At 35.2% G+C, this 10,813-nt stretch overlaps 2 protein-coding genes across 8 annotated transcripts in view; both read left to right on the top strand.

Moving 5' to 3' along the window:
- The window catches only part of LOC125027060 (longitudinals lacking protein, isoforms A/B/D/L-like), an 81,563-nt gene extending 72,480 nt beyond the window's left edge, over positions 1 to 9,083 (top strand). Inside the window, exons 5-6 of one of the 7 annotated variants that reach the window (XM_047615764.1) lie at positions 3,663 to 3,753; positions 6,875 to 8,089. In XM_047615764.1, the coding sequence (XP_047471720.1) occupies positions 3,663 to 3,753; positions 6,875 to 7,041 (258 nt within the window). In that variant the 3' untranslated portion in view covers positions 7,042 to 8,089. The other 6 variants (XM_047615768.1, XM_047615741.1, XM_047615751.1 and 3 more) reach the window with 6 other exon arrangements.
- On the top strand, positions 8,741 to 10,484 carry LOC125027063 (zinc finger protein 37-like). The gene is made up of 2 exons (XM_047615769.1): positions 8,741 to 8,870; positions 9,621 to 10,484. Exon 2 carries the CDS (start codon positions 9,642 to 9,644, stop codon positions 10,197 to 10,199), a length of 558 nt encoding a protein of 185 aa, XP_047471725.1. The 5' UTR covers positions 8,741 to 8,870; positions 9,621 to 9,641; the 3' UTR covers positions 10,200 to 10,484.
- Positions 10,485 to 10,813: the final 329 nt, after the last annotated feature.

Here is a 10,813-nt window from a genome sequence, read left to right on the forward strand (position 1 = left end):
GGTGGCTGTGTGTGTTTCAGGTAGGCGGTGCGAGTCATGGTGGGCGAGGCTTGATGGCCATGACGATGCCGCTACCAGTGCCATATTGGCAGCCAGCACCTGCTGCTTCAGAAGTAGGAATGTGGGGCAGGAGCAGTGGGGTACGGGGTGCAGGGGAGCGCCGCCACACATGCTCAGTGTGTGGGAAAGCCTTCAAGCTGAAACACCACCTGGTAGAGCATGCTGTCGTCCATCGTGCTGAGAAACCATTTTCTTGCCCTCTTTGTCCAGCAGCCTTCAAACGTGCCAAGCAAGTCAAGTATCATATGCGCCTTCATCACAGATCTCATGCCAATATGTCACCAAATGAGAGCTTGCATTCCACCTCAAACACCATGAACCAGTCACAATAAATTTACATAAAAAAGAAATAAAGAAAGATAATAAGTGTTACTATAACAGTAAATAGAGAGGTCTAGGTATTGGCTTTTCAAGACAATGACTAAAATGAAAATCTAGACAGCATTTAGAGTGTTTGAAATTGACTGCAGTGACAAAATTAGCTAGTATGTATGAACTGAATAAATGTGAAAATGGTGTATGTATTTTCCATGTAAATATGTTTTGATAGAAACAAGCATTTTTTGACAGACATAAAAGAGGCATGTTAACACTTGTGTATATTATTTTTCTTGTACATATGTTTTTTTCTTAAAAAGATACTGTAATGAGAAACCTACATAGATTATTCTCAGTTATTCTCTTGATGAAAGTTGTAGTTTACTTGGAAATTGATTATGAATAGTTTTGTATTTTTGTTAAAGGGCAGCACACAGTAATTCTTTATTTTTTTCTTCAATTTTAGATAGATCCTGATATATAACCAGTCTTAGTTGGTTTTAAATTCATTGTAACTGCCATATTATCTGAGCCCATGGACTTTAAGATTTATATTGAGAATTAGATGGGGAAATAAAGATTTTAATGGAGATAGAGTACTTAGATCATTGGTAAATAATTGGAAGTACATTTAATAATTTCTACTAGTAGGAATTACCCCTACTTGTATGGTATAACAAATTCTCATGTTATAAGATTTTTAAGATTTTGTATATGAATGAAAAGTAGATAAATACTTGCAAAAAATTATATAATTGTGCGAGGTACTAATTATCTGTGGGGAGAACATACGGTATTCTGGTATTTGTGCAGTATTTCACTGGAAAGCATTTACTGAGAAATTGCCTTTTCAGTGTTAAACAGTAATATCAAGTTACCTAAACCTGTTTTGAGAATATACTACAATGAAGAGGAAAAAGTAGATTTTTTTTTACATTGCCAGTCATAGTAGCACAAAGAATGCATTTTGATATTGAGAAAATTAACCCCCATTCAAATGGTAACGGTCATAAAATGCAAATAATTTTATTCCGCAAAAGAAACGTCATATACAAGTGGGTAATACAGAGAATATATTGCAGGACACTGTAATAACGATGTGGTATATCTAATGCTCTCTTCTCAATGCTCTACTTTTTTTTTTTCATAAGTTATTTTTCCCTTTGATCTCTCCATAATTTTTCATTATGAAACATGTTACGCCGGAAATGATGTATGTATAACCACTTCACTGAAAGTAGCAGTTATGTTTGATACATTACTTTTGCAAAATTACTTTTTTTTTTGGTAAAAGGTTATTACATAGAATAAACTTTCCACTACTTTCTAGAGTATATGTTAAATTCACATCATGTATTTTGGATGGACTATGCTCTTGTGTAGATAGTAAAAATATAGCACATGTTCATATTTCCCTGATCATTATTTTCATACTAGTCTTGCTTCAGCTCAAGAAGACGAGAAGTCTAAAAAGAAATGGTTGACCGGAAGAGAATAGCATAGGATTTTTAAAGAATTTGTATGAGAATTTAAATTTTAAAAGCAGCTGCCTAAGCAGAAACAAAAACAGTGAAGGCAAGTGAGCATACTTAACATCATTAATTCTTAATAGCCAATGGCTTAGTATTATTTCCTTGTTGGAAAGGACAGGACAGGGGTTAAGAAATGCTTAGCAAGACTAAATATTTACCTTTGCTGTATTATTATTACTGGAATAGAATAAAAAAAAAAAAAAAATGAAATCAAAGAACTTTTGATCAACTTTTAAATTATATATATTTTATGGCTTCAGGGTTGTTTTCATGTAAATGGATAAAGTCCAACCAATTTCAGAAATGTAGGTGAAGTTGTGTAGATTGTAGAAAGTAGTGGAAACTATCCCTGTGTGATAATTCCATAATATGCTTAATGGTGGTCTACTCCATTTAAGTATTTCTTCATTGATAGGGAAGAAAAATTTATTCACCTTGTTTTAGAATTCAACATGTTTAATTCCATCTTTGAATATGTTAGTCTTGAATTGCCTACTCAAATATGTGTGCAGTACATAATTTGCACTCGTGTACCATCCCAAGAGAAATGCAATTCTTGTATCATTTAAAGTGATACAAACAAGTAATGGACATAGAAGAGCACATTCTTATTAAATATCATAAAACACGAAACCTTTACGTTAACCTCTTCACCTCTGTCAGGGACAGTGTTTCTCCACCAGATTAAATTATATGGCATCATTAGGTGTGCGGACTGTTTGTTTACTTCAAGTTTTCAATTTTACTTTGCAGTTTCTATATACTTGGTGAAAAGATTGTGATTTCCAAGAAGACATGATGGGTATTTTTATAGAATTATTGTTAATGATATTTGTAACTAATTTATTCACATACCCCCAAATATATTAGACTGCTGTATGGAAAAAAGTTTTGCTATATTTTATTCTGCTATTCTTCCATTTTTTTTTTTTTTTTTTTTTTTTTTTTTTTTTTTTTATTATGAAATACTTCTGCACCAGTTGATATTCGTATTCATGATAAACAAACCAACCCTGAAAAGAAAAGAAAAAGTTTACATGCTATAAATTATGTATTTGCATAATTGTTTCCGACATGTAATAGTTTTGAAAATAAATTGTTATTTTTAGGACCGCATTTTTAATTTCCACATACAAATAAATATGTTATTTTATATCATATATTATGTATTGTATATTATCAGTTGATAAATACTGATAATGAAGGAAATAGTTTTTAGTCTTCCTTTTTATCTTTATCTTTTATACAGTATTGCCTTCACCACGATCTGTATCTTCATTCCTGTTTTTAGGTTTGCAGTTACATGTCAGCACAATATTCATATAAGAGGCTTTTATCAGCAGAAGGAAAAGCTTTTGATCACGGAATATTTATTGTGGCTTCACAACCATTTGAAGGAGAAAAATGGGAAGTTTAAGTGAAATACTCTTATCATTTTCTTTTCTTTTCTTTTCCTTCATCTTGTCTTCCCTCTATCTGCTCTCAAAGCCAGTTCCATTAATAAATGTGTTAACTAATAATATAGAAAATAACAGTATGATACCATTATTCCAGCTTTCAACCAGAAGTTATCTGATATTCAAAGGGTATATAATTTTGATAAGAAGTAGTACAGTCATTGGAAGATACTGAATTAAAGATGAGCGTGTGGTTCAGCTGGCAGTACTTGAAAGTTGAATATGAGATTTAGGGTTGATCAGGAAATCTGCCTGCCTGCCCTGTGACCAATGACACCAGCTGTTGTCGTTGCAGGTGTCGCCTCTGGAGCAGCTCCTTGAGGAGTCGTCGAGCTCCCCACCACATATCAAGGCCGAGCCGACTGTCAGTGGAGGTCCTAGTGATGGTGAGCCACGGGTCCCCATTACATCACCTGTGGAAATTACCCCTCAGTATATTGGCGTTCAACAGTACCCTGCACTGACCAGCTTAGCGGCAGGAAACATGGGTCTCGTAGGGTTCAGCGCAAGACCTGTAATTAATATGACTTCAGCAAGTGCGAGCAGCTCAGGAGGAGGGTTTGTTGGTGTGCTCATGTCAGCAACAGCGCCACGGGCACCACGACGTGCCAATAACCCACTCACCTGCCCCATTTGTGGGAGAGTTGTTCTCTTTCGGTCTGAGTATGAGAAACACATGCGAACACACACTGGCGAAAAGCCATTTGTATGTCATTTGTGTTCCTACCGTTCTGCACAGCGTTCCAATCTGAATGTACATCTGAAGTCAGTTCACAAATTGTATTCTCCTTCAGTCAATTTAACTGCACAACCTCCTACTTGGGATGCCAATCCAGACAGTGGATTCATAGGCTGAATAGTGCCACTTCATATATTAAATAATGCTAGCAATATACTCTTAAGGAAAGTCTGTGGAACCACTGTCTTGAACTGAAATATATTAAAAACTATATAAAGAACTTCCTAGTAAATTGTAGTTGAGTACAAGACTATTTAGCTATCTTACATAGAATTTACTAGATGCTATTATCAAAATAAAAAATACTCTGGATATTATCAATTTAAAACATATTTAAGCAAGAGAAGTATTATAAATAGTTATATCTTATATATTTTTGTTAATATTTGTTTTGTGCAACTTGCAACCAATATATACTCTTTCTTATATACTTACGTAAAGTATGAGAAACACACTATGCTCATACTGTGAAAATAAGTATTTATATATCATTTATGTTCATATTCCCAGAGCTGCTCAGGCTCTATTTATTCTTTTAGTGATCAATGTAGTCTTTCCAATGAATGTATTCACTAGTGCCTCCTTACATAAATGGATGTCATTTATTAATGGCTATGAGAGGAGGAATGTTTATGAAATCTTAATTTTCATAGATTTTGTGAAAGCTGTTTTTTATTTTATTAGTTTCTTGTTTTTATCAGTTTTTAGCTGCCAAAACACAGTGTTTGATCATTTTATTTTCATGACAAGAGATATGTCATTTTTTTGAACACCTAAAGGACAGATATAGGATAGGCAGTGTATTATTGAATGTTATATGTTTGCAAATATTTTCTTGACTTGTGTTGGCATGTGACAGCAGGTTTTGTAAAACTGCCTCATTATATGTAGAGTAAATGAATATATCTCATATCTAATCTCCCAAACTTTCCTTTATTTTACCTCTCAGATTTCTTGTTCTTAAATTTGACTAGCTAGAAACCAAATTACCTTTTGATGCTGTTGTACTAGCCCTTCAGAAATATGGATGCATTTGATTTGATTCCAGATGCCTAAACAAAATATGATCAAAGTGGCTAGTGACCTACAAGTCTAATTCTATAACTGCCATTTTTATATAAAGTAGGTGTTCATTTTAGAGTAAATAAGTATGATAGAGGAATAGAATACCAAAGTAATGGAGCAGGAGCCACATTTTGGGTGGGACAGGGTCCATAAAGGAACCAAAGATATGAACAGCAATGCATGATAAAAACCTTTAAAAGCAATATTCAAATGTAGCTTTATTGTGGTATGATGGTAAACCCAATTCATCTCATGAGTAAAACACCTTGAAAGCACTTACAATTTTGGTGAGATGATTATCAGTTACTTCAAAGATAATTGGATGGGATGGAAAATAATGAAGTGTATTTAATGCTGGATGATGGAACTGACTTGGAGTTTTGTTTGGAAGTGTTGTTAAATGAAAAATATAAAAAGTTAGTAAAGGACTGTGCACATTCTATATATCATATATGCATGATTAGCTTAGCAAAGCTTGGAAATGTTATTCATTAGCATTATATGATAGCAGAGATTACACATATATTATCTCACTTTCCCAGTCTAGTCTTATGTGTAGTTTTGTTTTCTAAAAAGCTATGCCATCTTATTTCTGTGTAATTTACTGTTTTTTATTCTTTTATATACATTTTTTGAGGGGTATGTCTGTATGTAGAAGAGTGACTATTTAATGGGATATGATACTAGAATTGTATTTATATTAAATTTACTGTGAAAAAGGTACAGTGACAAACACATGGATGCAAAAAGCTAGAGGGAAAAATTAATTAAGCAAATTAAAATCTTTATATGAACATAATTTTCCGAGAAATTGAAGCCCTTTTTTCACACAGATGTTAGAGGGACATAAAACCATTTGCTTCATCTCGTGATGTAGATCGTTTGGAATAAAGGTATACTTAAACATACATGTTGAGTTGAAGAAGATAGATGTGGGCCAACATGCAGTAACAATTAAAGAATATATTTTAGAAATGTTTGTATTATTCCTTTCTGACCAAGTGAGTAACTGATTGTATGTATGTGTTGCTTGTGTGTGCATCTGACCTCATGGCAAGTGACAAAGTGGTAAAAGAAATAGGCGTCATGGTGAAAGAAATGCTATAATGGAACCTTATGTACACAGAGACATGCAAGTTTACTGTTATATTGGGGCTTCTGTTGCAGAAGTTGCACAAAGAAATCAGGAATTTACAATCATTTTTACAGAATGGTACGTTATTATCTCACTGGAAGTGAGCCTTTCCGGTTAGAGAACGGTTTGTGTATCTTCATATTTCTAAATGTGTAGATTCTTCCAAGAAATTAAAATGATTTTGGTCTTTAAAAATATGCAAAGGTTCATGATTACCTTTGATGAATATTGTTCTTTATTGAGAAGTCTGCTATACTTCAGGCTTTCTTCATCAACAAATGTTAGCCTTTGAAATACTTTAAAATATATAGCAATGGTAATGTTATTCTGAAATTAAGAGAAAGGAGAAAATAAGCTGCTTGGTATTAACAAGATGATATGTAGAAAGATAGAATTCTAACATTTTTACAAAACATATTTTGTTCCCTAATGAACTTCAAAAGCTAAAATTGAGCTTCTCTGTAAGCATGTTATTCATGATTACATGATGGACTAATTAAAAGAGTCTTTGATAAAGATGGTAAATGATGGGCCCAGCACTACCTAAGATGGTGTTGTCTCTTTGCAGCGGCTGGCCTCTGTCTTTGCTGCTGGAGGTGCAGGTCTGGGCGGAATAGGGCCTGTAGGAGGGATGAGCGAGGCAGAACGTTTGGCGTGGGCTCGCAGTCTGGGAAGCGGGCAGACATGGATCTGCCCAGTGTGTCACAAACAGTTTGGCATGCGTTACTACTATGAGCGTCACCTAAAATGTCACCAGGCACAGAAGGACCACCAGTGCCCCTACTGTCCGTTCCGTGCCTCTTATAAATGGAACTTGAAGTCGCATGTTCGTAACAAGCACCGTGATAAGCCACCTCCACCCTAATGGAAGCAGGATTGTCTTGATGAGCAATCAAATCTTGTATTCAAGGACGTCAAAGGATCCCACATACTGTTAGAGACTTTGATAGCATTTCTTTAACCCTTTGACTGCTACAGTTAAAAATTTGTAATGAAATTGCCATGCATCATTTACAGATTACTTAATTGAGCTCTGTATGGGCAGTTAGCCGTTCAGATTGTTTTTTTCCTTATATACACATTATGACAGTATGCTGTCTCACTGAGAACCATATCTCTGATGGCTTTCTTTTTTTATGTAAGTGTAAATAGTATACAAATATACTGTGAGCAACGACTAAAGAAGAAATTACAGGAATTATATGTTTGAATATTTTATTTCTGTTCTTAATCTGTATATTATGATATTTTCTCTATTCTCTTACAACAGCTCTTATGCTTTATTTAGATATGAGTGGGAGTTCAAACAAATTAATTTATAGCATTATATTTGGACAGGTGGTGAGAGGGTAATATTATTTACTTGTAGAAGTGTTAGCCAAAGAGGTAGAGTAATGTGCACTCTTTTTGAGAGGACAGAAGTTAAAGCATAACCTACTTTTCTCACACAAGTTAACAAGTGTGTCTGTTATCATGGAATATTAGTGTGTGTGAACATATGTGCATTAAAAGACAAGATATTATAGCATCAGGGTATTTTTTATTTTCTTAAAGAATCAGTGAATGGAAATTGGATAATCTTTTATGAAGAAAGTTGGGAAAGAAAATGGAAACACTAATTCAGATTTTTTCATTGAAAAAAAAGAAAAAAGAAACACACAAAGCAGCCAAAGGGTTAATGTACATTAGTCATAGAAATGGAAATTAGGGTGGTGGGGAGCTATCATGGTAATGGTGATGGTTTTGACGTGAGTGGTGACAGGCTACAAGGGCTGGTTTCTCTCATTACAGGGCTTGCTGCCCCTTCACCTGCGTGAGTACCGTGTGGGCATCCCTGACTCTCAGTACCGCTGCTGCTGGTGCGGTAAGACTTCAACTTCTCGGTATGACTATGATAAACATGTACGCACTCACACTGGAGAGAAACCCTTCGTCTGTCCAATATGCCCATTTCGGACAGGAGACAGATCCAGCTTATCAAAACATGTTCGTCGTCACCATGTTGCTAATCCTAGTGGAGGGCAATGGAACCAGCTACAGCACAAGTAGTAGAATCTACTCTGGACCAGTGTCTAAAACTTGTTCTCAGTGACTTGTGAATGCCATTGTAAGATGCTACTTGGAAGCATGATCTGGAAGATGTCAGTGGACCTATTTCTCTGTGCTAACCAAGTCCTTTACTACTGTGGAATACAAGTGTTCTTGGATTATCCTAATGCTGAAGGGGATATATGTTATAATGTATTGGCTTGTGGTGCAACAGTCACTGCTCACTGTGTGACCACTAACACACAGAACTGTTTAAGGATGTGTTAGCCATCTATGCAGAGTTTACAAGAGTGCCTGTCCTCTGTTTCAGGCCGGGGACAGCTTGGACGTAAGAAGGGAGATTAGGGGAGGCGCGAACCAGATGTTTATGGTTGAGGGTCTTGAAGTGCTGCCGTGCCCCCTGTGTGGCAGGCTTCTACACACACGTGCAAGGTACAGAAGTCATCTTGAATATTGTCGGCGAGCAGCTAATCCCCAGTTCACCTGCCACGTCTGCCACAAGGCTTTTGCATATCGTAAGGATCTTGAGAAACATGTACGCACACATACAGGTGAAAGACCGTACGCATGCCATTATTGCTCATTTCGGTTTGCTGATCGAAGCAGTCTAGTGAAACATGAACGGCGACACCACCTCACAGACACATCTTGAAAACTCTGGAAAAAAAAAAAAAAAAAAAAGCAGAGAAATGAACATGCAGTGTGCATATAAGAAAATGCTTTCTGGATTTTGTATAGCCTGAAGAAGTTTAGAATGGTAGTACTCTCACAATGTAAAAAAGGTATGGTCACCTTACTCATGTGAGCATATGGACAATCAAGAGTGTGTAGACCAAGAGTTTTCCCAACAATATTTCCTGTTCAGACTACGAAAAGAACTTGTCTGGTCCAGATCAAGTGCAACTTTAAGCTGTATTTAAAAATATTTTTACCAAGGTACACAATTTCAAGACTTCAAAAAGTACTGGGCTTAATTATTGAGTGTATGGAAAGAAATATAAAAATGCTTTCACAAATTAATTGAATATGCTATACTGGTACCTGTAAGATGGGCATTCTAGATGGAGTTTTGTGTAATATTTTGGATCTGAAATTTTTCAGTATACATAAGTTAAGTAGTCTCAAATTACATCAATTCTTGTGTGGGCTTAGGGCCCTTATCTGTGTATGGGTTTCATATGTATGTAGGGGTAATGTGACCAGACTTGAGGAGACTGCCAAAGATGCAAACGCCCATGATGTGATGCTTGTCTGTCTCCTTGCAGGGCTCAGTGGCAGGTGCAGGAATGGCTCACTACCGTAATCGTCAGAACTCTAATGACTTCAGGGGATTAGAACATTCTGTATCAGTATACGGGGATGAACGCCTACCTAGCCATGTAAAGCCAGCATGGAAAGGAGCAAGTTACAATATTAATCCAGAGTCATATAGCCAAATGGTATTATGTGGAGGTCAGCAGGAGTGCCATGTGGGAGGGGGAAATGAATTAGTGTGTCCAGTTTGTCTAAAAGTCCTGCTTAATGAAAGAAGCTATAAGAGACATTTAGATTACCACCGCCAGGCATTAAATCCAAAACACCACTGCAATCACTGTGGAAAGCGATTCACTTTTGCTGCTGATCTACAGAAACATTTACGGACTCACACGGGAGAGAAGCCATTTAAATGTAATCGATGTCCTTACAGGACAGGGGACAGAAGCCATTTGGCTCGACATGTGAGAGCTCCCCATCCAGGTGATGAGACCCACAGTATATTGCAAAGTGAAACTTCAGAATTAGTTTTGGTTGAGACTGATCAGTCAGTTCAACAGACACAGGACCAATCTCAAGTTTTTCAGTAGGTTTTTGAATGGAGAAAGATAAAAAACACTGGTCAGTGTTTTATAGTAATCATAATGTATGAAGTTTGTCAGTTCTTTTTATTTTTTAAACCCTTATTTTCTATTTGCAAGTTCTTTTTTATGTCTGATGTTTCATACATTTTTTTGATTATCATTAATGTAAGACTTATCTTTATGAATCACTGTTTGAATCTGTGAATGCATTTTTCAGACAGAATGATAAAAATCTGTATCAGAAGTGCATTAGGCATAATGTTCTATATTGTAATAAAATTTTTAAACATTCCATGATTTTGATTATTCTTCCAAAGACTTGAGTATTCCAAAGTAAATACAAGAAAGTATAAATTTTATTTTATTAAATAGAGGAAAAGGCTTTCTACTTAAAAGTAGAAAATATGTAAACTGTACTGATTTTCTTTACTACTTATCTGCCTATGTATGTATCAGTAAGTAAATAAATATGTGTATGTGGGTTTATATATATATTTAAGTATATATATGTATATGATATATGTATATAATATGTATATATGTATAGATATTTATATATATTGAATATATATGTATAGATATTTATATATATTGTATATATATGTACAGATATTTATATA

This window comes from Penaeus chinensis, chromosome 7 (genome assembly GCF_019202785.1).
Source record: "Penaeus chinensis breed Huanghai No. 1 chromosome 7, ASM1920278v2, whole genome shotgun sequence".
NCBI classification, from domain to species: domain Eukaryota; kingdom Metazoa; phylum Arthropoda; class Malacostraca; order Decapoda; family Penaeidae; genus Penaeus; species Penaeus chinensis.